Below are 27,348 nucleotides of genomic sequence, written 5' to 3'. Positions count from 1 at the left end.
ATTTTTTACTGCCTTGCATTGGCAGGAAGTGAGTGTAATTGCCGTTTGGCCGTCATACCTAAAAGCCTCTGTTTCGTTCAAACCCTTTTTCTTCTTGCATTCTTCTGGGACTTCCCTCCTGTTCCTGCACAATGTTCCAACAAGGCTACACTTTTTCTTTGCAACTCGCAATGCCAGATCAAGGAGGTGAAAAAATTATCGCATGTGACATTGTAACCTGCCTGGAATACCGGAACCATTAGTTTCAATACAACATCACTTGGTACACTCACATCTGGGTCCCTTGTATCATCATTCCCTCCGTAAGAAAAACCGTTGAATAAATATTTGCTTTCTACTTCAAAAGTCAGCAGAACTTTATACCAAACTTATCTGGTTTATTGCCCATATACTGTATGAATTTACAGCGTGCCTTGCATGATAACAGTTGCTCATCCACAGTAATGTTCCACTGAGGAACAAATGCTTTATGTTTCTCAGCATTGGTTCATCAAACAGTATTCGGAATGACGAAACTGGGCTGCCAGAAACTACCTGATAGGTTGCATAAGATGTTGGCCCAGGTCGAGATCGAAGAATATTATGAGATTGTAAACAGCCCTGAGTAGCAGGTGATACAGCAACCTTTTTCCATCTTGATCCACCTCTTCCTTGAACCAGGCCTGTTCCTCTGTTCGCCACCGAGTGTGCAGCTTGGCTAGGTACATCAGACTTGTCTTCGCTCGAATCTGACGATTCAGATTCACCTGCCTGCTGAACACTGGCTATTGCAGCATTTACTGTTGCGTCGATTTCAATGTCAGAATCATCGTCATCAGAGCAGTCTGACGGAAAATTTTGCAAAATTTCTAATGCACGAATTGCTGTAAATCTTTGCCTAGACATTTTGTAAATGTTTTTGTTTTCAGAAGTAGCCTACTATGATACTGACTCCGATGAAAAACTCAAGAAAATTTAGATAAACATCAAACACTTCCCTTTAGTAAAGTTACTACTAAACAACCACAATAGATAAGGGTAAGCTAACGTTTTCACAACATTTACCTTGAACTAGTTTACCAAGGCAAGAGCTCAATGCTTTAGTGTATTTCCCTTACTGACTTGATAATCCAACGTGATATTCGTGTGTTGCATTTTGTCTACAAGCCTAATAAGATGTCACAATGAGTCAATTGACGGAATAACAATTGGCTGATAATAATTGACGCGCTGTGACATTTCATTCTACTTGTTTAAGTACAGAAATGTCATAAAGCGTCAATTGACGCATGCGGTCCTTCTAGGTAGTGATCACTCTAATTTTTTATATAAATAAAATAGAAACTTGAAATTCATAAGTTACTTACATAACACTATTATAGGAAAAGTCACAAAATATCGCCGCTGTGCAGTGCGTAAAAGTTAAGGACGCACAAATGTTGAAAATGCGTCAATTGACGCGTCCGGTCCTTCTAGTGTTAACCAAAGTTTAAGCATACGCTCAGTCCTGTTGTTAACTCCTGTACAAGTCATAATTGAAGAGATAGCCTTGGCGTGTGCTCACTCTAACGAACAAATGAATAAGCTAGCTGAGGCGGTATCTTCAGGCGTGTGCGTTCACACCCAAACCTGATTGTTTACGCATTAGATATAATTGCGGAAAGTAACCTATTATTACGTCAAAGGTATTGCACAGTAAGACAGATAACTGTTTTCAGATAGTAGCCTACCAGTTTCGGTTTCAGTCAGCATGCAATTTTGGTCACACATGTTACACTGTTCCTTGCTAGAGCAAGACTTAGAAACTTATAGTCAAGTGGCTACATTTATTAAGCTTTCACTATTTCATGGCCGGTGTGACAGACAACACAATGAGCATATGCAATTTATGCCAATGCAAATTTAGCAGTGAGAAGACTGAAGACCTTTACAACTTCTTCAATGGTGAAGCATTTGCTTTCTGTTTTACTGTGTTGTGCTTAAGTTGATTATGTAACTTGACGATTTCTGATCCAGTTAAGTAATGGCCATCACCATTTCACCTGAAAAATCATTTCTTTGAAGCTTTTTTGTACCCCTACCCTTGGGGTACCCCTTGTTTGGTTTGGCTTGATCGACGTAGATTTGTTTTTATCATCATGTTCTCTATTTCTGATTCTTCCACAATAGGGGGATGGCTTGGAACTTCATTGCTAGGTAAAGAGTTTCCTATGACTTCTTTTGTAATTGGTGTCTCGTTGCTGTTTGTCGCTTCTTGAGGGCATGGTGAGAGGTTGTTCAATGACACTGTAGATTCTTGTCTGTCTGGATGTCGGAAACATGCATACGTTAGGTTCATTGGTGGGATTAAAATATTTTAACATCCGATTCTCTCACTAGCAGCATGTCATTTTGACTCAGGGACAACATAACTTAGGCCGGTTGTATATCATCTGAGTGACAGTTTATTTGAGTGACAGTGTGACGGTTACGTCACGAATCACGAGTTGTTTTTCAAAATGCATGAATTATATTTTGAGATCTTGTAATTCAGTTGTTTGCCAGATTTGAGTTCTCCTTAATGACGTCAGATAATTTCCTCGATTGAACTGCAGTTCACACCATGGTGTGTCACATATATATACTGTTGTAATGTGTACGATCTTTCCTTTTTACCGTCTCGCTTGTTACTGAGCGCAATGTAACATTCAGTAAGCTTTGCCCGAAGGTGGAAGCCTTCATGTCTTATTATAAATAAAAAATGGGAACTTTATTGTTTAGTAATTTGTATAGACAGAATTGAAGCAACTAACAGCATAATCACGCCGTTTGAGAAATGAGAACTCATATCATCGAAGCAGAAGTAAGACAAGTTATCAACCAACTATCGTCCTCACTCACAATCTAACAATTACCGCCAGCATACGCGGTATTTATGACAGATGAGTTTGTTGTGTAATACTTCACACGAGTAATTCACCAGCGAACTATTAATTTGTCATAACAGTTCATCTGAGTGACAGTTCATTTGAGTGACATAATTACAGTTCATTTGAGTGACATAATTATAGTTCATTTGAGTGACACATTAATAAGGACTGTGTAATTCATTTGAGTGACAGATTGACATTTGTTGTTTAAGTTGCAGTTGCTGTTAATTAGTAAATGCACAGATGACAACACACACAAGACAAAGTTTAGAGTACTATCTACAAAAAAAAAATCAAGAGTCCTCAACCATCTCGTCCAATTCTTCTGATAGTTGCGCAGTTGGTCCGATTTTCAAATTACGCGCAACTCGGCGGAGGAATACTTCCTGTAGAAGGTCTTCTTGCTGGGAAAACAAATTTCCTATGCGGGTTTCTGTTTGCCTTGTCATACGCGATCGGCGCAATGGTGTCGATGCACCGAATTCAAGGCGAAAGAGTTCTTGGGAAACTCTATGATGCTTGATTTGAAACTCTTCAATTATTTTGAAAATGCTTTGGTGGTATCTGTTGACAATTGCATTGAAGCGGCGATGCCAGGCCTCCTGGATCTCATTTGTACGAGCAAGACCCGATTGCTGCAGTTGGCTGATACTCCAAAAATCAGGTGGGAAGAGGGGTGCGTGTCGAGTTGTAGGGCGACGGTTGATTGGTCGTCTTCCTCGGCGTGTTGCAGTTTGGATTGGGCGGCCTAAGACGTACACTTCTTCGAAATTTCTGCCTTCTTTGGTGAAGCGTCTTGGAAAAGAACTGCAAATGCAGATGGTATTGCGTCAGCCTCTAAGAAGCTTAGTGCAACCAATATTCTGATCTTTAAATTGAAATCATCATCATCATGAAATTCTGTTGCCGTTCGAACGTTCCGTCCAAGAACCACATATCGCAATCAGCGAGCTTCTGGAGCAACGCGATGAATCCGACTACAATGATTCTGTTTTTCCCATCTGTATCAGCTGTAGCAACCGAAATAAAGTCCTCGCCGCTCCTTGTCTTTTTCAGAAACTCAGGAATCACCAACTCTTTCAAATTCTTCGGTTCCTTCGGCAGATGCTTCCTCCGCGATTGTTGTGCCACTTGGCGAAGTGCTGATTCACTAGGTAAAAACTCTGCAGCTTCAACCTCAACATTTTGCTGATATTGTTGTACAATCGTCATCGACAGGAGACTGGATGTTGCTGTTTCTTTCCGAAAATTTCCAATCATTTGTAGCACCTGGTCCCTTTGATCATCTGCCTCGTGGACATGGGACTTTCCGACATCTACTTTTCCATTTGTATCATTGTAGTTCACCGCCCTCAGTGTCGCTGTTCCAGGACAGTCATTCCAATCGCAACGAAAATAATAATTCTCTCTACGGCTCCGCTGATGTCTTATAAAGAAATCCATTGAGGGCGAGATTCGACTTTCCACGGATGGAGGGAAGTCATTCATTGTTATTAGTCGTCAAGTTGGGGTAACACAACTAATCTGTTATTCTGAGATGCTCTGCTTTCTACTTATAATAATATGGTTTCCGTTGCTTTTTATAAAAATGCAACGGAAACCATGTTTTCTATTGCGTTGGTGTGATGTTGTGCAAAATGTAACAGATAACATGGTTTCCATTGTATTTGTGTGAAGAGCAACAAAAACCATGTTATCTGTTGCATTTATATCGTATATGCCACTCATTTCTCAACCATTACTGTAGTTTAAACAGTACTCACCAATGTGTCCTCAAATGAACTGTCACTCAAATGAACGTTAAAAGAATGTGTCACTCAAATGAGCTGTCACTCAAATGAACTGTCACTCAGTTGATCAACTACCCTTAGGCGTATACATATGCTTGTTAACAACCGGTTCGCGGAGGTTATTAAAATTCCAAGAACCGGTTCTCACAAACCGCCAAATTTTTCATACGAATAAAATGCAGCATTCTGGTGATTACTGGGTGGCCCAGGTTATTATGGATGTCTTCTAGTTGACTTGTCTCATTGATAGAGGTGCTAGTCTTGAGAACAATCTGTGACTGGGTTCATTTTGCCTGGACGGTAGTTAATTAAGTAATTAGGAGAGGCAAGTTCCAAACACCAAGTTTGGATTTTATTGTTTTAAGCCTACGACAAACTTTAATAAAACAGTACGAAGACATCTATAGTTGGACCGACTTCGAGCTTGTTTACCGGCGTGTATAAAAACATGGTAACACTACGAGCTAATATCTAGCGTACACTAACCCAAGCCTTGTCACCTGATTCTGCGAATATAACAGCCTTCTTCTTTACTAAATGTGGTGCACTTTACAGTATAGTCTAATGAAACCACTTAATTCAATTGAGTCGTTACCATCCAGATTTTTACAATCATGTGAGCTGGCCAATAACAGAGAAGCAGAACACCTGAAAAAATTGCTTATAATGCCTTGGTTGTGGATAATCGGGGAAAAAAGTTTTTCAGATTTTTTTACCATTGAACGAAAGTGTGGTAACATAGCATACTTAACCTGCCCCTATTTTTACTATATAATAAGAACAATTTGGGTTAAAGCGCTTTTGTAACGCAAAAATTAACCTGAAGTTTTAGTATTTAAATGTGCGATTACTTTTGGCTGGATTACTAAGTACTATGGTTTTGATTAAACAGTAGAGTTTATGTGTGAACAAAGAGGGAACTATATTAAGTGATAGCAAACATAGCAGAACTATCCATTGCCTATATGACACTTGAACTGCTATTGCAATTGTCATGTTTTATGTTCATAATCTGCATAGTGATTTCTTAGCATCAATAAACATCTAAATAAAACAATCATAGTCTACTTTGTCAAGGCATGGAAGAAAAATATGATCGTACTTTTGCTTATTTATATAGCACAAGCTTTAACGATTTTTTAGGTGATTTTCGAATTTGCTCGTAGTCTACTTAAAATCGCTTTACCGCAAAATATTTATCTTTTTTTTCATATAAATATCACTTGTACTGTATATTCTTGCAGTGTAATTCACCAACCATTCAAATTGATGGCTCACTTGATCCAGACGAAGTGATCACCCTGGTTGCTTTTCTACATCTTGTACAGAGACCCTGGCAACTCCAGATGAATGAAAATAAAATCATAAGTCCTACCAAAGTAGGACATCTACTACAAGTGATGGTATGTTTTGTTTTATTTGTTTTTTTATTCATATAATTGAAATTTTTTATTTTGTTGAAAATGACATTGTTTGATTATTATATTGGAAATGTTTTTGCAATAAATCTTACATTGTTCTATAATTCGTACAACGTCTATGGTCATCATCTGCAAGGAATTGTCACCTTAACCGAGCCATGATGCAAAAAAATCAAAAATACTATCTAATAAAATAAAAAAAGGAAGAAAAAAACCAATATCAAATTTAACTGTAAAACTCTCTTTACCTGAGTGTTTTTTATGTCTATTATATTTTATTACTATATTTTGTCGTATTTTTTTCATAATTAGATGGACACGATCAACAAAAACTCTTGCCAAAAAGTCCAAATTAAGTTTTCAGCCGAGGAACAGTCTTTGGAGTGTGATTTAAGTGGGTGTGGAATCTCCAGCCAAGGAACTCAAATGCTAGCTTTCTTTCTTTTACGGCTCCCATACAGGGTAAGAAAACTTTTTCCAATTTTATGGATGTGCTAAAATCATTTTATCTTATATCAGAGATTGTCAAACAGTGCATCATCGTCTTTGATCCAGGGGGTGGAGAAAGGTCATAGTTTTTAAAACGTTTGCTTGTTTACAAAAAAGTATATGCTCATGTAGAGGTTTAAGATTCGGCTGATACGCATGTTGTGCTGTCCAACATAAAAGATTTGTTTCAATTAAAATCTTTATACATTCATTAGTTAACATGATCTGTAAATCTATGTTGCTTATATTTAGCACTTTGCGTAAAAAGCTTGTAGAGGAAAGGTTTCAAAGCAGCTTGTTGCAACTTTCGCAGACAGCTATTGCGTAATAACCGAGTGTCTTTTTTCAGATCTGATCGCTTCTTTAATAGCTAATGTCCACGCCAGAGTAATTTTAATACAAACTGAGAACACATAGTCATACTTGTATGCCAAACTTGACTATTTACAGTTACACCAATGCTAAAGCAGTGAAACTTGTCATACCAAAACATTGTGGTGCATAGTTAATATGACATATTCCCAGGGAACTTAACTAACTATCAAAGTGGAAGATATAAGTGAAAGAGAGACTGGATTATACAAAGATTTTTCATTTAAAAACGTTCAATGTCACCGACATTTTATAATGGATTTGCCTCTCGTACTGTTGAAAAGTTTAGGAGTTAGGCGAAAAAGATTCAGTAACTACAGTAATCAGGTTGATCAAACGTCGGCATCACGTGGACACATGAGATAAACTGAAATGCAAACAGCCTAATAAAAAGAAGTGTCACCGCTAAGACAAAACAAACCGAATTTGAGAACATGATAGAATGATGGTGCGCAAAAGCAAGTATGGATATACAAATGAGCTAATTGCCCAGGATTAACAGGTATGCACGCAAATGATCATCAGTAAGAGAAAACACAATATAAGCAAATAAAGAGTTCTATAAACAGTGCTTAACAATGTTTAACCCTCCGTTTACCATGATGTCAATTTGACCTCCAAACAGTTTTTCAAATGGCTATAATTTTGAAGTAGTTATCCATAAAGCTATGAACCCTGTTGACTTATTTTAAATAGAAAGCTGTCGAAACATATTCTTGATATTAAAGCTGTTACTTACCATGGTCTAATACAGGGGTGACGAACCTATTCGCTATCGCGGGCCACTTTGTCAATTACAGCTGAGCAAGCCGGCCGCACAACTTTTTAGTCCTTTAGAAATCCTTTAGAAACGAAAAAAGAAATTGTTCATCAACAACAAGCAGAATTAATAAAACCTCATGCATAATAATTAGCATTCGAGCGCAACCGATTCATTCGGCAGGTTTTTAGCTGCTCCCGCGGCCACCAAAATACATCGGTTAAGTGCGACAATTTATTGAAGACATACTGCTGCAACTCAATCGTGCTATCAGCTTTTGATATCGCATTGCGCAAAGATTAGAAACAGGTCAAAGAAAGTTCAAGACTGCTGGTCTCGCCGGAATACTTCGCCATGCAAGAGCGATTGTCAAACCGATTTGCGGGCCGCATGTTCGTCATCTCTGATCTGAACTTTGTGAAATCTTGTGTTTCGTCATTACTTTGTGCTAAATTATTATCCGATGCCCGTTTCAACTGCTTGCTTACGTCGATTACATACGTCACAATTGAATTTAACGAAATACAATGTCTGATGTCCTTTTGTCGTGCGGTGTCTATTGCCTCTTAATAAATATCAAAATTGTTGTTAGTTCTTGGAGTCGAACCCTGGTCATGTTGAATGAAGCGTATGGACTTCAAAAAAGGGTCTATTTTTTTGTTTATTTTTTATGTAGTAAAATTATTAAAAATGCAATTACTTGAAAATTGCTCTATGGGTATCACTGAAATTTTGCATATAAAGTCATAAACCAGGCTTGCTTGATGCTATCTCGTACAGGAATATGGCAAAAATCACATATATCTATATTCCGTTACATCGATGCCAAGGCAAAAGTGGATTTTTGGGCCTTAAAACACACATTTACTACTTTTTCATGCCAATTTCTATCCGAATTTTCCGCGCAACCTAAAGCTTTGAAAAGTGTCAACTGTGAGTCAAATTACCCAGCTAAAAAATAACACCAACTATGCTGCCCTCTTATTGGTCTAAATAGGTTTTTCAAAGCCCTACGTAAGACTCTAATCATTAGAGTCTAATGAAATAAGAGAAATCTTAATTTCTGACCACACGCCTCCTTGAAATGCCCTTCCAGGACTGGTTCTTTGTCAATCAGATTTATGTATCTTGCCATGAGGATCAAATGTTTAGTTACATGTAGGTCTAATGATGAGTTGTGTTTGTCATTGCAGTCTACCGGGTAGTAGCTCGAGTAATAAGTTGTTTTTGTCGTTTCAAATGATGTATACTTTAAACTAGAGCTGGTGTTATAATAGCTATTTGATTTAAAAAATAGCAGCCGTTTGAATATCGACAAATAATAAAATGAAGGTGCGCAAATGCAAGTATGAACACACAAATGAGTTAATTCCCAGGATTATCAGGCATGCACACAAATCATGATCCTTAAAAGAAAATAGAATTAAAAGCAAATGAAGAAATGAATAAACAGTATTGGACAACACTTAAGAATTTATTTACTATGATGTCAACTTGACCTCCGAAGCAGTTTTTTAATATCTATAATTTTGAAGTAGTTATCCATAAAATTGTGAACCCTGTTGACTTATTTTAAATATAAGGATTTTGCTGTCAGAAGATATTTCTGATTTATACAGCTCTTACTTACCACGGTCTAATATAAAAGACAGCATCGTATACCAGTGGGGTCAAAATGACCCTAATCGAGTATGTATACCACGTAAAATTAGGAAAAAGCAACTCCATTGTGGAAAAATTTGTTATAAAAGTACCCAGAGTTATGTATTAACCACAGCTAAAAATAAGTGAAAAAGAATTACAAGCAGAGATTTTTTCCTCGATCATTGGAATTGATTGATGAGGTGCAGAGCAGGGAAATGGGTCGGTAGCTTGTGGTTCCTTTTTCCTCCTTTCTTGGTTTGAGCACCACAACCGCATAAGAGAATTCATTTTAGCTTTGATTTTTGTAATAGATTGATCGACTCAATTTGAGTGGGATTGAATTTGGTGATGCTGGAATTCCATTTATTATGTCTTGCCTTGATAAGATCGATAAACTTTACATGACTGATTGCAACATCACTGAGGAAGGAGTTCGTGTCATAACAGAACACATAAAAATTTGTTCAAATTTGGTAAGCTTGGTTATTTTTATGGTGAAAATGACTGTTGGCAATATCCTTACCACCAGGATGTTACATATAATTTTATTTGCACTAAGCATTGTGAAACACTGCAATAAATTAAAATGGCTTGTTTATTTATAAATTTTAGCGTTATATCAAATCCTGATTTGTTTCAATTTACAGCCAAAAGTATTGGAGTTCAATTATGATAAGATGAATCGATCAAAGGTGTTACGTTGTGGCTTAGACCAGCTTGACAATGGCAACTTCAGGCATCTTCATCTGACACCGGTTGGATGGGAAGCATTAGCTACAGCTATCAACAAACTACCTCAACCGGTTTGTCATTTTGCATAAATTTTACCATACATTTTGTTTAAGGCTGAAACTTTCTTAAGCTAACAGCTGCTTGCAATTTGCTTGCGTTGTTGAATCATTTATCTGATGTTATTTTTTCATGCACTGTCTGTTACTTTTCGGCAGCTTTTAAAAATGTTGTTAATTTTTCAAACTGGACCTTGATCATGTTGAAGTGTCCTTCCAGGACTGGTTCTTTATCACGCAGATTTTATATACAGTAGCTTGCCATGAGGTTCAAATATTTAATTACTTGTAGCTCTAGTGTTAAGTTGTGTGTGTCATCTCAGTTTATTGGACTGAAATTTAAGACAATGCAATTCGTTCACCTGGCTGCGTTCAGCTAGAACTTAAAACCATTTATCTCGCGATGCAAAAGAAAATATATATCTGTGAAAGTGTAACGCAGGTGTCCTAAGGCGAGCTCAGTGAGGACGGAAACCTCGCGTTGAGCAAAAGGGCATTTAAAGGCACTTCATAACAGGTGCGTGTCCACGAAGAATGCGCAACCTACTTAACCAACCTACAAGCGGAACCTTTCTGTAACATCGTTTTAAGCTGTAGACTTAAATTTCAAAATTTTTTAACCAAGAGGACAGCGAAGCCTGATCTCCAAATTACCGACCTTGAGGAGTTTCTATTCCAACTTCTTTCCGTCTCGTTATACATAGGCCGTTGACACCGTTTTCTTGTGTTGATTTTGCTGTGGTCATTGTTTGTTTGCCATTTCGTTGGCCGAAGAAGCCGAAGGATTTCGTCGTTGTCTTGCTTTTCTGTGTTTTTCTTGTCTTTTTTGTGTTTCTCTCATTTCCGTTGGTACATTTACCTTTAGAACATGGGCTCCAAAAATGTTTCCCGATTATACAAAGACCTACAGGCAGCCCATATCCGCGCTGAGGCAACTTTACAAGTTACTTGTCGCACTACGACGACCACTGCCCACAATCTGCAACACGGCTGCAAGGACCTCCGAGAACCCGAGTACATTTCTACAACAGTCATTCAAAAGATCGCTCCTAAAAAAGAGCGGGCTCGTGCCCACCTCTGCCTACAATACAATACACCATATAACCTTCCTATAATACTCCTGCCTACGCACATCCTTTGTTTAAAACACACAAGATGCCCCAGGGAGAGCTGGAAAACACGTCGATAGAGGTTATTCCAGTTCGTTTACTGCAATCTGGTGGTCAGATCACGACACCCAGAATCACGGCCATTCTTAAACACGTATTGCAGACAGTAAGTGTTAAGTATTATGAATATTGCTATAGACAGTCAACGTTGCCTTCAGGAACTCCGCCCTTGTAAAATAGCTCAATCACACAAATCCACCCACACAAGAAACCAACAGGACTTATTTATTGCAGCAGCTGACGTACAGAGTTTCTATCCAAACATATTCATAAATCTTGTCAAAAAATCAGTTAGCAAAGCTTTGATGGAATACAGCGGAAGGCAAGTTTTATCTCAAGACATTCACTATGTTTTGTTTAGACAATGTTATATTACAATCGCATATTGTTTTACAGATGAAGAGGCTTAATCTTTCCTTCAATAATCTCGGTGATGATGGAGCATCTCATATTTCGACTTGTCACACCAAGATCGAGGAGCTTCATATTAGCAAGTGCAAGATCAGTGCATTTGGAATAAAATCCATATCCGATGCTATCTCTAAGCTACCTGAACCGGTAAGTATGTAGCATTCTTGGTTGTTGGTTTACTGAATAAAACACGGACTCTATGTTTTTGGTACACTGGTAGCAGTCCAACTATTTTGAAGCGTGTCTAAACCAGAAGTACCATCTACCATGCCTATGGTGGTTGCAACATCTGCTGTCGACGTATCTTCCTCTTCATCCTCTTCATCCTCTTCCACACCAGTACGGCTGCTATCGCTTGGTTCATACACCGAATCATCTGAACCAAAGTCCTCATCTGAAGATTCCTCAAAATTAGCAGCACTTGTACTACCATAAAACGATGCAGGATTCATTTTCCAACAATTGAAACAGAAATTATTCACAATATGTTACCTACGATCGATCACACAAGCAAATAGTTAAGCTTTACTCTATAAGTTGCTTAAAATTATGTGGGTCACCGGTGGGTCAAATCGCGCTGGCTATAGTTTGTGTTTAACGCGATTTAACCCACCAGTGTACAAACGATTAAATTGTCTGAAAGAACTCTGTAAAGAGAAAAAAACATGTGGACGAAATTTGGCGGGAAAGCTCTGGCGGCAATTAGCGGTACAGAAAGTTAAAGTAATCGCACCACAAGAAAACAATGAAAGTTCGGAATCGCAGCGAACGTGTTAAGTTGACACAGCTAAGTTACAGTTAATTAATGTCATGTTCTTGCTGTGTATTACCGCTGATGGTTGTTGTCGACATAAACAAAAGTCTCGCGGCAATTGTTGCTTGATATAAGGTCGTCCTTTGTTCTTTGAAAACATGGAACTACGTTAATTAGGCCGGACGGCATTCGGCGAAACTGGTACAATTTAGCACCGGCTTCAAATGCGATAAAAGTCTTATTGTTAGGCGCCAATTCTGCCTGGTGTTACGCGGTTTGTAAGTCTGTCATACTGTATATAAATATATATATCTATGATTCAAAATAACTGAGTTGTCAGATCCATGAACTACCTCTGCTGTTATTATATAAACTAATTAGAATGCTTATGATGTTGTATTTATTTTAGTCTTAATTTAATATATTAATATAAAAATACAATTTCTTGCCCTTCATCAACCGCATATTGTTTTACAGATGAAAAAGCTTGATCTTCATAACAATGATCTCGGTGATGATGGAGCATCTCATATTTCGACTTGTCTCAGCAAGATCGAGGAGCTTGATATTGGCTATTGCAAGATTAGTGCATCTGGAATAAAATCCATATCCGATGCTATCTCTAAGCTACCTGAACCGGTAAGTATGTAACACTCTTGGTTGTTGGTTTACTGGCTAAAACACAGACTCTGTGTTTTTGGTACACTGGTAGCAGTCCAACTATTTTGAAGCGTGTCTAAACCAGAAGTACCATCTATCATGCCTGTGGTGGTTGCAACATCTGCTGTCGACGTATCTTCCTCTTCATCCTCTTCTACACCAGTACGGCTGTTATCGCTTGGTTCATACACCGAATCATCTGAACCAAAGTCCTCATCTGAAGATTCCTCAAAATTAGCAGCACTTGTACTACCATAAAACGATGCAGGATTCATTTTCCAACAATTGAAACAGAAATTATTCACAATATGTTACCTACGATCGATCACACAAGCAAATAGTTAAGCTTTACTCTGTAAGTTGCTTAAAATTATGTGGGTCAAATCGCGCTGGCTATATTTTGTGTTTGACGCGATTTAACCCACCGGTGTACAAACGATTAACTTGTCTGAAAGAACTCTGTAAAGAGAAAAAAAACATGTGGACGAAATTTGGCGTGAAAGCTCTTGCGGCAATTAGCGGTACAGAAAGTTAAAGTAATCGCACCACAAGAAAACAACGAAAATTCGGAATCGCAGCGAACGTGTTAAGTTGATGCAGCTAAGTTACAGTTAATTAATGTCATGTTCTTGCTGTGTATTACAGCCGATGGTAGTATTGTCGAGATAAACAAAAGTCCCGCGGCAATTGTTGCTTGATATAAGGTCGTCCTTTGTTCTTTGAAAACATGGGACTACGTTAGTTAGGCTGAACGGCCATCGGCGAAACTGGTACAATTTAGCACCGGCTTCAAATGCGGTAAAAGTCTTATCGTTAGGCGCCAATTCTACCTGGTGGTACGCGCTCTTTAAGTCTATCATACTGTATATAAATATATATATCTAAGATCCAAAATAACTGAGTTGTCAGATCCATGAACTACCTCTGCTGTTATTATATAAACTAATTAGAATGCTTATGATGTTGTATTTATTTTAGTCTTATTACAATTTATTAATATAAAAATACAATTCCTTGCTCTTAATCAACCGCATATTGTTTTACAGATGAAGAAGCTTCGTCTTTCCGGCAATGATCTCGGTGATGATGGAGCATCTCATATTTCGACTTGTCTCAGCAAGATCGAGGAGCTTTATATTGGCGAGTGCAAGATCAGAGCATCTGGAATAAAATCCATATCCGATGCTATCTCTAAGCTACCTGAACCGGTAAGTATGTAGCATTCTTGGTTGTTGGTTTACTGAATAAAACACGGACTCTATGTTTTTGGTACACTGGTAGCAGTCCAACTATTTTGAAGCGTGTCTAAACCAGAAGTACCATCTATCATGCCTGTGGTGGTTGCAACATCTGCTGTCGACGTAGCTTCCTCTTCATCCTCTTCTACACCAGTACGGCTGCTATCGCTTGGTTCATACACCGAATCATCTGAACTAAAGTCCTCATCTGAAGATTCCTCAAAATTAGCAGCACTTGTACTACCATAAAACGATGCAGGATTCATTTTCCAACAATTAAAACAAATTATTCACAATATGTTACCTACGATCTATCACACAAGCAAATAGTTAAGCTTTACTCTATAAGTTGCTTAAAATTATGTGGGTCACCGGTGGGTCAAATCGCGCTGGCTATAGTTTGTGTTTAACGCGATTTAACCCACCAGTGTACAAACGATTAAATTGTCTGAAACAACTCTGTAAAGAGAAAAAAACATGTGGACGAAATTTTGCGGGAAAGCTCTGGCGGCAACTAGCGGTACAGAAAGTTAAAGTAATCGCACCACAAGAAAACAACGAAAATTCGGAATCGCAGCGAACGTGTTAAGTTGACACAGCTAAGTTACAGTTAATTAATGTCATGTTCTTGCTGTGTATTACCGCTGATGGTAATATTGTCGACATAAACAAAAGTCCCGCGGCAATTGTTGCTTGATATAAGGTCGTCCTTTGTTCTTTGAAAACATGGGACTACGTTAGTTAGGCTGAGCGGCATTCGGCGAAACTGGTACAATTTAGCACCGGCTTCAAATGCGGTAAAAATCTTATTGTTAGGCGCCAATTCTACCTGGTGGTACGCGCTCTTTAAGTCTATCATACTGTATATAAATAAATATATCTATGATCCAAAATAACTGAGTTGTCAGATCCATGAACTACCTCTGCTGTTATTATATAAACTAATTAGAATGCTTATGATGTTGTATTTATTTTAGTCTTAATATAAAAATACAATTCCTTGCTTTTCATCTACCCCATATTGTTTTACAGATGAAGAAGCTTGTTCTTTATAACAATAATCTCGGTGATGATGGAGCATCTCATATTTCGACTTGTCTCAGCAAGATCAGGAAGCTTCATATTCGCCAGTGCAAGATCAGAGCATCTGGAATAAAATCCATATCCGATGCTATCTCTAAGCTACCTGAACCGGTAAGTATGTAGCACTCTTGGTTGTTGGTTTACTGAATAAAACACAGACTCTGTGTTTTTGGTACACTGGTAGCAGTCCAACTATTTTGAAGCGTGTCTAAACCAGAAGTACCATCTATCATGCCTGTGGTGGTTGCAACATCTGCTGTCGACGTATCTTCCTCTTCATCCTCTTCTACACCAGTACGGCTGTTATCGCTTGGTTCATACACCGAATCATCTGAACTAAAGTCCTCTTCTGAAGATTCCTCAAAATTAGCAGCACTTGTACTACCATAAAACGATGCAGGATTCATTTTCCAACAATTGAAACAGAAATTATTCACAATATGTTACCTACGATCGATCACACAAGCAAATAGTTAAGCTTTTCTCTGTAAGTTGCTTAAAATTATACGACCCACCGGTGGGTCAAATCGCGCTGGCTATAGTTTGTGTTTAACGCGATTTAACCCACCGGTGTACAAACGATTAAACTGTCTGAAAGAACTCTATAAAGAGAAAAAAACATGTGGACGAAATTTGGCGGGAAAGCTCTGGCGGCAACTAGCGGTACAGAAAGTTAAAGTAATCGCACCACAAGAAAACAACGAAAATTCGGAATCGCAGCGAACGTGTTAAGTTGACGCAGCTAAGTTGCAATTAATTAATGTCATGTTCTTGCTGTGTATTACAGCCGATGCTAATATTGTCGAGATAAACAAAAGTCCCGCGGCAATTGTTGCTTGATATAAGCTCGTCCTTTTTTCTTTGAAAACATGGGACTACGTTAGTTAGGCTGAACGGCCATCGGCGAAACCGGTACAATTTAGCACCGGCTTCAAATGCGGTATAAGTCTTATTGTTAGGCGCCAATTCTAGCTGGTGGTACGCGCTCTTTAAGTCTATCATACTGTATATAAATAAATATATCTATGATCCAACATAACTGAGTTGTCAGATCCATGAACTACCTCTGCTGTTATTATATAAACTAATTAGAATGCTTATGATGTTGTATTTATTTTAGTCTTAATATAATATATTAATATAAAAATACAATTCCTTGCTCTTCATCTACCGCATATTGTTTTACAGATGAAGAAGCTTAATCTTTGGGGCAATAATCTCGGTGATGATGGAGCATCTCATATTTCGACTTGTCTCAGCAAGATCGAGGAGCTTCATATTAGCGAGTGCAAGATCAGAGCATCTGGAATAAAATCCATATCCGATGCTATCTCTAAGCTACCTGAACCGGTAAGTATGTAGCATTCTTGGTTGTTGGTTTACTGACTAAAACACAGACTCTGTGTTTTTGGTACACTGGTAGCAGTCCAACTATTTTGAAGCGTGTCTAAACCAGAAGTACCATCTATCATGCCTGTGGTGGTTGCAACATCTGCTGTCGACGTATCTTCCTCTTCATCCTCTTCTACACCAGTACGGCTGCTATCGCTTGGTTCATACACCGAATCATCTGAACTGAAGTCCTCATCTGAAGATTCCTCAAAATTAGCAGCACTTGTACTACCATAAAACGATGCAGGATTCATTTTCCAACAATTGAAACAGAAATTATTCACAATATGTTACCTACGATCGATCACACAAGCAAATAGTTAAGCTTTACTCTATAAGTTGCTTAAAATTATGTGGGTCACCGGTGGGTCAAATCGCGCTGGCTATAGTTTGTGTTTAACGCGATTTAACCCACCAGTGTACAAACGATTAAATTGTCTGAAAGAACTCTGTAAAGAGAAAAAAACATGTGGACGAAATTTTGCGGGAAAGCTCTGGCGGCAATTAGCGGTACAGAAAGTTAAAGTAATCGCACCACAAGAAAACAACGAAAGTTCGGAATCGCAGCGAACGTGTTAAGTTGACACAGCTAAGTTACAGTTAATTAATGTCATGTTCTTGCTGTGTATTACCGCTGATGGTAATATTGTCGACATAAACAAAAGTCCCGCGGCAATTGTTGCTTGATATAAGGTCATCCTTTTTTCTTTGAAAACATGGAACTACGTTAGTTAGGCTGAGCGGCATTCGTCGAAACTGGTACAATTTAGCACCGGCTTCAAATGCGGTAAAAGTCTTATCGTTAGGCGCCAATTCTACCTGGTGGTACGCGCTCTTTAAGTCTATCATACTGTATATAAATATATATATCTATGATTCAAAATAACTGAGTTGGCTGAGCAATGAACTACCTCTGTTGTTATTTTATTAACTAATTGGAATTTTTACAGCATTGTATTTGTTTTAGTCTTAATATAATATGTTAATATAAAAATACAATTCCTTGCTCTTCATTTGCAGTATATTGTTTTACAGATGAAGAAGCTTGTTCTTTTTGGCAATAATCTCGGTGATTATGGAGCATCTCATATTTCGACTTGTCTCAGCAAGATCGAGGAGCTGGAAATTAGTTGGTGCAATATCAGTGCATCTGGAATAAAATCCATATCCGACGCTATTTCTATGCTACTTGAACCGGTAATTATCTAGCACTTTTGGTTGTTGGTTTACTGATTAAAACGCGGACTCTATGTTTTTTGCTAGTTTAAATATTTCAGAACAATCTAAACTTTGTGAAATCTTGTGTTTCGTCATTACTTTGTGCTAAATTATTATATGATGCCTGCTTCAGCTGCATGCTTACGTCGATTACATACATTACAGTTGAAATTAACTAATGTAAACAATGAAATATAAAATTAATTCCATTTCACATGAAGCGAAGATTTGTCACTGCTACGCACATAGCAGTTTCTAACGGAAGAAGTTATTCATATTATTTTCACTGACACACTTTTAATACAATGTTTTTAGAAAAATAAAACGCGTAAATGTAAACCTGTCGCTGAACGACTATTCGTGTATCAAACACCAGCCATCAATCACGTTGTTTGCATTGTTTGACTGTTGTTTAACCGCCTTCAACGTCACAATGTTTGACAGCGAGGTTGACTGTGGGACCGGGTTCGCCTAATCGCTACTTGTATGCTTTAAATCTCTCCACCACCGAATTGGATGTTTTTATTATTTCAACAATGTAGTTATGTAGCAAGTTAGTTTTCGATTTAAATTTGCAAACAAATGTTACGGCTCAGTTATATTGAACTTGTGAAGGATTGGCCTATATTACGTCATAATAATATAAATGGTTAAAATCGCAAATACGTAAATGGTTTGTTAAAGTTAATTCAGCCGATTTGCGATTAAGACTTTGCAACGTTTCGAATTATTTTTGAAGATGGCCGGAACTCAAAAAATGCGAAATTCAAAAATTTGTTTCTCCTTACTGGAAGAGTTTTGGGCTGAATGACTTATGAAAACGTTAATTACAAAATTATTACTTTATTTAGTTACCTAAATTTATTATTTAATTATTTAGTTCTTAGTTACCACCACTTTACTCTCCAATGAGTTTTGTTTTGTTCACATTTGTCATAAACTGTTCAATTTGTTCATTTTTTTCCCATGAACATTGCGGAGCAAAAATGTGCGTGAAATTAGTCTCAACGCAGCCATTTCTTTATTCACTACATATAGTGTTGCACGTAACTGAGAATTCAATTACGTAATTTGAGCGCCACATGGTGGTAAGCAATTCCGTAAGTTTTTCTGCTTCCGCGCGCTTTGTTTTCGTTGTTGTTTTTCGGCAAAGCCGGTTTACATCACAAGTAATTACTTAATATTGAGTTTCGACGGGAACACAGCCTTTTCAAGTGCGGCCAATGTGCATTGTGTGGCAACCACAGAAAAGTGAGAAAACACATAAACATGGTCATGGAAAAGATATTTATCCCGTCACCAATGGGATCATCCACCTTAATCAATCTCTTACTTGCCGAGATTACTGTATGTACGCAGCCACATACCGCTAATGCAACATCATTTATGTGGTCAAATGAAGAACAGTTTTACTTGCAGATGGAACGCGCATATTTGGCTTGGCAAAGTGTCAGCAGAGAATACCAAGATGACAAGGCAGCCCTGAGAACTCATTTCTGTGCCATCATAATAACTTTCTCATTAATAAACCTGAAATAGCAGAATTCGACAAGGTGACGTTCGTAGAAAAACTCAAAAAAAGGCGGTTGGCCAATGCCGAATCTAATTGCGTGAGCTATTTACATGCTGACATAAACATACAAGACACATTGCTTCCCAAGATAAGACAACGATTGTACCTCATCAATTTTTTACATCGCATGCCACTGATTTGCCGTTTCCGTTACTCATGGTACTAGTGGAATGTCTTTGTCACAGTGATAACGTGCTATTTGTCTGATAGCAAAGCTGTTTGCCCTGATTTAACTTGGTAGCCTATTTAAGCATTTTACATCTTACCGCTTTTTACATTTCAGCTTTATAGGTTATGCTTTTTCTCACCTCTTATAATTATTTTTATATTTGTTGTTTCTATGTTTCCTCATATAGACGCTGATGATGCCGTTTATGCGAAATATATATATCTAAGAACCAAAATAAATTAATTTGCAGATCCATGAACTACCTTTGCTGTTATTATACAATCTAATTAGAATACTTATGGCGTTATATTTATTTTGGTCATGGCATGTTTATGTATTTTGTCTTGCGAATACTGTTGGTAATCAATTTTCATTTGTTTTTTAGATTTTATGTGTTTCTAGAGATTTTGTAAATTAGGACGTCATATCAACAATTTTCAAATCACCATTATCAAGCAATGTCGCTTTGAAATTAAATTACAAATTAAATGACCAAATTAAATGACCTGAAATACGATTCCTTGCTCTTTATCAAGACCTAGAGCATATTGTTTTTCAGATGAAGAAGCTTAATCTTTCTGACAATGATCTCGGTGATGATGGAGCATCTCATATTTCGACTTGTCTCAGCAAGATCGAGGAGCTTGTTATTGGCCGGTGCAAGATCAGAGAATCTGGAATAAAATTCATATCCGACGCTATATCTAAGCTACCTGAACCGGTAAGTATGTAGCACTCTTGGTTGTTGGTTTACTGACTAAAACACATACTCCATGTTTTTTGCAAATTTAATTATTTCAGAACAATCTAAACTTTGTGAAGTCTTTTGTTTCGTCATCACTTTGTGCTAAATTATTATCCGATGCTTAATTCAACAGAATGCTTACGTCGATTACATGCGTCACAGTTGAAATTAACGAAATACAATGAAATATAAAAGTAATTCCATTTCACATAAAGCGCAGATCGCGTTTCATCACTGTCACGCACATAGCAGTTTCTAACGGAAGAAATTATTCATATTATTTTCACTGACACACTTTATACAACGTTTTTAGAAAAGGTGAAACGCGTAAATGTAAACCTGTCGCTGTACGACTATTCGTGTATCAAACACCAGCCAATCGCGTTGTTTGCGCTGTTTGGCTGATTTTAACCGCCTTCAACATCATAATTTTTGACAGCGAGGTCGACTGCTCGCCCGGTTCGCCTAATTGCTACTTGCATGCTTTAAATCTCCCCACCACCGAGCTGGATATTTTTATTATTTCAACACTGTAGTTATGTAGCAAGCTGGTCTTTGATTTAAATTTGCAAACGAACGTAATGGCTCAGCTATATTTAACTTGTGAAGGATTGGTCTATATTACATCATAATACTATAAATGGTTAAAATCGCAAGTACGTTAATGGTTTGTTGAAGTTAATTCAGCCGATTTGCGATTAAGACTTTGCTACGTTTCGGATTATTTTTGAAGATAACGCAAAAAATTCCAAAATTTGGTTTTCCTTACTGGAAGAGTTTTGGGCTGAATGACTTAATGAAAACGTTAATTACAAAATTATTACTTTATTTTAAGACCAACTTGTTTTAGTGTTGCAGTTGCGCTTTACGTTGACACAGCTAAGTTGCAATTAAAACGTTTCAACGTTTCGTTGTTGTTTTGTTTGCCAGAAACCGAGGGTTGATAGACTGGATTGGCGATTTTATTGAGAATTATCGATTATATTCAATGAAGATCATTGAAGGTGACAAAATATTTTGACAATCTTTCAGTTTTAGTTGTAGAATGTCAAGGTACAGCGCTGTAGAAATCCAAATATAAGCTCCATCTTATTTTGGTTCCATCCCGTGTAAATTGAAAGACAAGTTTTCAGAAATATTTTTGTTGTGACTCAACGTTCATTTTAGCGACTCATCTGCGAGGCCATTATCAAGCTCAAGCACGACATCAAGCGGAGTGTTTGAGAAGACTAGTTGATGTTGGAAAGTTGATGAACATCGACAAGAAAGATTCCACACATCTGATGACGAAGATGAATGAAACAATTATTACCCCACTATCTCGTGTATTGAGCAGCGCATGATTTTACAACGCACTTGACAATAACTTCTGCTGAAGGATTGAACTCATTTGACCCTGAAATTTACTGCTTTCATCACCAGGTTTTGTCTATGACGTCATCATGCATATTATCTCGACCGCATTGTTCTCATTTTTACCATGAAACATTTTCATTGTTGCAGACATCACTGCATCTCGTTTTTATCTTCATCATGAAATTGTTAACGATTCTTTGAAAGTGTACGACTGTATTACTGGGAACTTGCATCGGATTACATCCACACATTCTGTGCTTTATTTTGTTCATTATTTAGTTCTTTAACGGTCAAATGGAGTTCCTGCTTTTCATTGCCTTGGAGTATGACTTATTATCAGGTCACTGGTTATTAAGTATAAATTGATACAGAGCAAGGAATTCCATGCAAGCTGACAACTCATTGCCTGCGACAGTGCTCTAATAACTTTCATGCAATCAACTTTGTAGTGGAAGAATATTTTGAGTTTCTTGTGAAAAGTATCATGTAGTTTTCTTACTTAGTGTATTATGAGATATCAACGTTATATTAACATATTTACTGCTGTATATTGCGTTATTGTACATAATGTAAATATGTAATATGTCACTTGTTTTAAGCTGTCCTAGACTTTTGGCAGGAAGTTGCTTTGCAGCGGCCATTAAAGTAATGTTAGTTTGTCGCTAGCTGGCGCTCTCAAGCTAGTTCGCGTTTTGTGCAAAAGCTTAGTGTTTTAATCGCTGCATGCTCGTTTGTTATTCAGTCTGCGATTCTGCTGTTTTACTATTAATAGTCGTGAGCTCTGAGGTTTCAGCCTTCAATAAAGAACACATGAGCTTATCTATTATTTAATATATGAGCGAGGATGTTAACAGGCGCCATAACATACGATACCTAGCTTAGCAAGGTAGAAGGAATATGGAGTATGAGTAAACACGCCTTTAATGAAGCTGCCAGCTCAACTTGGTAGTTTTTGTGGTGATCTGATGCTGTAGTTGTTTTTCAATTGTAAACAGTCAGTTTTTCTGAAATTTACGAGTTACCGGGATTTATCATGGTGGAGGTTTTTACGCTCTAACGATCAGTCATAAAATCGTAAACTGTCTCTTCAACATAAAGTCACCTCACAAGCCAGGTTGGAAATCAATTTTATCGGCCATCTTGAACAAATTAAAACACTTCACGCATACATCGCGAGATCACGGCATTAAAAATCACAACCATCTTGAAGTTTTAATGGAGTTAGATTTAGATTAGAAGTCAAATTTTGTTTAATTTTAGGTAACTATGTTATAACATTTGAGTTAGGTTAACAAGGAATTGTGAAAAATAGTTTTGAACGCAAGATTGTTCCGGTGAAATAGTGGCAGCCATATAATTATTGTGTCAACATCGCACTAGTGCAGAGAGAATCATTGGACCAGATCATTACACAAAAGGAAATAAGATTTAAACAGAATTTTAACCTATAGGCTGTGGGTAGGAAAAACATAAGTTAGGTAGACGATATACTCCAAAGACACCCCACTGGTATACTGCAAATATTCTTGTGTAAACGTGTAAGATAAACAAATAATCATTTAAACAAAGCATCTGAAACGTGAATAAATAATATTGTACCAAATCACACAGACAGAAATACTAAAACCACATTTTTGTGGCACATCTGCTTCACTCAATATTTTGCTGCAGCAAAAACTATGTTGGCCGACTAAAATCAAAGACACTCAATCGTCTTTTCCGCGCTGTTGCCGTTAGAACGCGCCCAATCTTAGAAACATGTGAGCAGATGTTGGGCAGATTAATTAATGGAATGCGGAACGAAAGAAAAACTCACTAAATTCCTCAAATATTTTCCCCGCTGCCTAGGTTCCCGGTTCCTGCCCCGACATCAAATGTGAGTGACCTGCAGACCTATGTGGTGTCATGTAGACACTGCCATTTTTTATATATGACTTCAAAACGCCCCAAAACATGGTAAAAAGATTGTTGTATACTGATCCTTATCGTCGTATGTGACTGTTATGGAGGCAAAAGAAAGAAATTTATCAAAAACTTGGAAATTAAAATTCAACGCCCGACTAATTGCTATGAGCGTCTCTCTGTTGGAAACAGTTTGTGAAACAACAATGCTCTTGACAAACATTTTGAAACAAACAAGTGTTGGAGGTAAAAACGCGATTAACAAACATCATACTGTTTGGACTACGCGCTTGCATAAAGGTTATTATGACGTGTTTTGAGAACTTCCTCTTTTTTGAACAGATTTGATTCAGAAAGTGAAGTATTTGCAATTCAGTCACTTAATTCTCATGCAGCACCGCATTTTTGCTGAGTTGGCTGATGTCTGCATTAAACTTTTATGATCTTCCGTTAATAAAAGTTTACCTTCGATGAAACCTGCTGAATTATCGAATGAAAAGAAACTGGAAAATGAAAACGTATGTGTGCTAAGAGAAGTTTGCGCACTCCCTCGGGCACTTAATTTTTAAAAGAGCATCAGTTCATGTACGATGACGTTTTAGTCTTGTATTTAGTGTGACTCATTGTATGAAGAGCTTCATTTCATTTTCTTTCCACGTCCATGTAATCACTTCATTTACAATTTACTACGGTTTGCCTTCCCTTCTTTTTATTTGTTCGTTTGTGTTTACCTTGTTGAAAGTGACGTCAATATGTCGACTTAAAAAGCGACAGGTACAACGGTTGCGCTCCGCGCTTATATTTTATGCCACTATATGCATCGATTTTATAGATATGGCATGAGAAGTCGGGCTAGCTTTACATTGGTCGTCAATTTGTTGTCTCTAAATGCAATCGGTATAATTGCTACACATTGTTGCGATTATGATTGCGCTATTATGATATTACATTGCATTGCCTCTAAAGGTAACCTTGTATCTGTGATTTGATTTGTAGACCACGATGGTTTTTTTTCAATTATTATGGACTTGTGAGAGTGAGTGGTGGAGTTGTTGAGTCTTTTTAAACCTGTATCTTGCTCAAAGAGAATGTTTGTTCCCGGAGCTTTTAAATTTTTATTGGTGTCCTACAAAGAGCACTGTTAGCTGAACACTTCAAAGGTTATCAAGTCCACACAGGTTCGGGAACGTGACGTGCATTTAAAGTCTGCCTCAACGGTTTGTGCGAATGAGCAATGCAAATAAATACTGAAGTGGAATATTACAACGCAAATCATCCCAAACTTGGCTTTTTTGCTGTATTATTTTAAAAATTATATTGGAAGATTTTAATTTGCCACAAATGTCTGTTAACATTTATGTAAGATTAAAGAAAGCAAGAGAAACAAACAATAAGTTAGCGATTTCTCATGGTTTTATGAGAGGCTGCGTAGTGGGCTTTGTATGCACAGAGCAAATGACTGTGTGGTATAACTTTTTTTATCCAAACGCTGTTTCATTTATTCTGTGTTGTAGTCACCTTTGTTATCACTTTGTCACTCAGGTAATCAGTTTTGTAAGTCAGTGATCAAGGTTAATCACCAGACTAATTGTCTGTAGCTTGCACTTTTCGTTAATACACAATTATTATTTTTTGCTTTACTTTACGAAACCAACCACTTCCTTATTATACAGTAGAACAGTTTTGTATGAAGACAACTTACAGAGGATCTTAGGCTACAGATTGCTTTTAATGGAATACCGTTGCATTTTCCTGTTTAAAGAAGAAACATCTGCAATTTAAGATTAAAACGTTTTATTAGCAAGCTCCGGTAAAAACATTTTCGAAGATGAGGTAACTTTTACTTTTAAGTATTAGTTAATGTAATATAATGACTGATTTCGTACCACCATCAGTTGACTCTGTATGTTTTATGACGAAGACATTTTGCAATATTGAAACGAGCGTTGTAAAGCAATTGCTGATGATAAATTCTAGACACCTAGACTAAGGTTTCAACGCGGAAGTAAAAATATAGAAGATATTTGAAATAACAAATAGTACAAAAGGCATTGAAAAATTAGAATGTAGCCATTTGTGTTTTGTGAAAACATCGACATTACTATAAGTCATTTGTAATGCTGTGTTTGAAACTCAAGGTTAGTTTTGATTTAGGCCTTCATTTATGATTTAGGCCTTCATTTATGCTAAATTGCTTCAGTGAATGAAACTCAGTCGGTTCGGTAAAACTGTAAATAGAGTTTGTAAATATTTATGATTGCTTTGCTATACCAAAGTCTTGTAATCAGCACCAGGACAAGGATAAACAAATTGAGCTTTAAATATTTGTTTAGATAAGCTGAAACTTTTCAGTAACATAAATGTTGCTACCATAACGCGTCACAGCCTACCAATGAAATCACTTAATCATGTAACAAATATAATATTTGTATATACTTTTTTCACAGCCAAAATCCGAACGTAAATTTTCAAGGCAGCACAATGAACAACGCCAAAGTTGTAGGTTCGCAAGGGGTCAATTATAGTAAGTGTTTACATAGGTTTTATCATAACTTCTACTATTAAGTAGTTATCAAAGTTGAGCATAATTTCTTGCTGAATGATAAAAATTTTTTAACTTGATGATCGTTGCTGTTTATAGCTGAACAGAACGAAAGCGGAATTCGATTGGACAACGAAGGCACCATGAATATGCGTGACGTGATAAGAGGAAACTCAGGTGATGGCAAAAATAGTAGATAAAAGTTTTTGCAACAACTGAAATAAAACTTTCCTGTTATTGTAAACCTACTTTGACCATCTGGTATTGATAACGTTGTTGTTTAAAAATAAGTCCCATTATTTTTTTGGTTGACTCACTTTCCATGTGACTTAACATAAACCTATTTTGTTTCTGGTATACTTTTATCTTATCTACCTCAGAGTATACTTTCCAAGGTAAGATTTGCACTGTAGACGAGCTAATACGTTAATGTAGTTAATATAAACTACACAATATCATACGTCTGTATATTTTCTATTAATCGTTGATATTATTCAACCTTACGTTTTTTTAACAATATAGAAAATGTTTTCGCCGAGACGCAAAGAACTATCAATCAGGCTTCGGGCAGTTATTATCAAGAAGGACAAGTAACCGGTGGTGTTTCAGTGACAAATAATGGTGTGTTCCTGATCTACAATTCGTCTTCTTACACCATAAAATGCAAACTACGACAAGCTTCTACCAATGCAGCTATATTTTTACCTTTCCCACTTTTTGACGTCATACTTAATAATCAACAAAAAATAAAAATAAGAAAACTATATATTTTCAAGACGTTATTTTGTACAATAAGTGCGTCCTTAGCACAAAAAGATGCAATCATTAAACTTGCATTATTTTTTCGTGTTATTATAACGTTGTTTGTCATGTCGTCTTCCTTTAATACCCACTGGACAAAATAAATCGCCCGAAAACAAGGTAAAGTTCACATTTCTTGGACGTCGAATTTCGAATGATGACGTCAACTCATTTAAAAAAGCT

At 37.1% G+C, this 27,348-nt stretch overlaps 2 protein-coding genes across 4 annotated transcripts in view; both read left to right on the top strand.

Moving 5' to 3' along the window:
• LOC143460729 (NACHT, LRR and PYD domains-containing protein 5-like) overlaps positions 1-22,739 on the top strand; it is a 32,596-nt gene extending 9,857 nt beyond the window's left edge. The window contains exons 6-19 of one of the 3 annotated variants that reach the window (XR_013117945.1): positions 5,923-6,081; positions 6,412-6,561; positions 9,676-9,837; positions 10,012-10,167; positions 11,718-11,879; positions 12,964-13,125; positions 14,193-14,354; positions 15,417-15,578; positions 16,656-16,817; positions 17,895-18,056; positions 20,379-20,540; positions 21,495-21,568; positions 21,732-21,986; positions 22,068-22,739. Coding sequence is in view for 2 of the 3 variants with exons in the window: in XM_076958338.1 (XP_076814453.1) it covers positions 5,923-6,081; positions 6,412-6,561; positions 9,676-9,837; positions 10,012-10,167; positions 11,718-11,879; positions 12,964-13,125; positions 14,193-14,354; positions 15,417-15,578; positions 16,656-16,817; positions 17,895-18,056; positions 20,379-20,540; positions 21,495-21,533 (1,800 nt within the window). In the remaining variant the exon portion in view is untranslated. Of the gene's footprint in view, positions 1-5,922; positions 6,082-6,411; positions 6,562-9,675; positions 9,838-10,011; positions 10,168-11,717; positions 11,880-12,963; positions 13,126-14,192; positions 14,355-15,416; positions 15,579-16,655; positions 16,818-17,894; positions 18,057-19,496; positions 20,125-20,378; positions 20,541-21,494; positions 21,569-21,731 lie in introns of those variants that run through there. The other 2 variants (XM_076958338.1, XM_076958339.1) reach the window with 2 other exon arrangements.
• Positions 22,740-25,325: 2,586 nt separating this feature from the next.
• LOC143460723 (uncharacterized) overlaps positions 25,326-27,348 on the top strand; it is a 157,310-nt gene continuing 155,287 nt past the window's right edge. Inside the window, exons 1-3 of the mRNA XM_076958331.1 lie at positions 25,326-25,655; positions 26,270-26,346; positions 26,464-26,541. Of these exons, the coding sequence (XP_076814446.1) occupies positions 25,651-25,655; positions 26,270-26,346; positions 26,464-26,541 (160 nt within the window). The 5' untranslated portion in view covers positions 25,326-25,650. The remainder of the gene's footprint in view (positions 25,656-26,269; positions 26,347-26,463; positions 26,542-27,348) is intronic.

Source organism: Clavelina lepadiformis, chromosome 5, assembly GCF_947623445.1.
Source record: "Clavelina lepadiformis chromosome 5, kaClaLepa1.1, whole genome shotgun sequence".
Classification (NCBI taxonomy): domain Eukaryota; kingdom Metazoa; phylum Chordata; class Ascidiacea; order Aplousobranchia; family Clavelinidae; genus Clavelina; species Clavelina lepadiformis.
The sequence above is the reverse complement of the archived record's forward strand: the minus strand, read 5'-3'. Positions and strand labels throughout refer to the sequence as shown.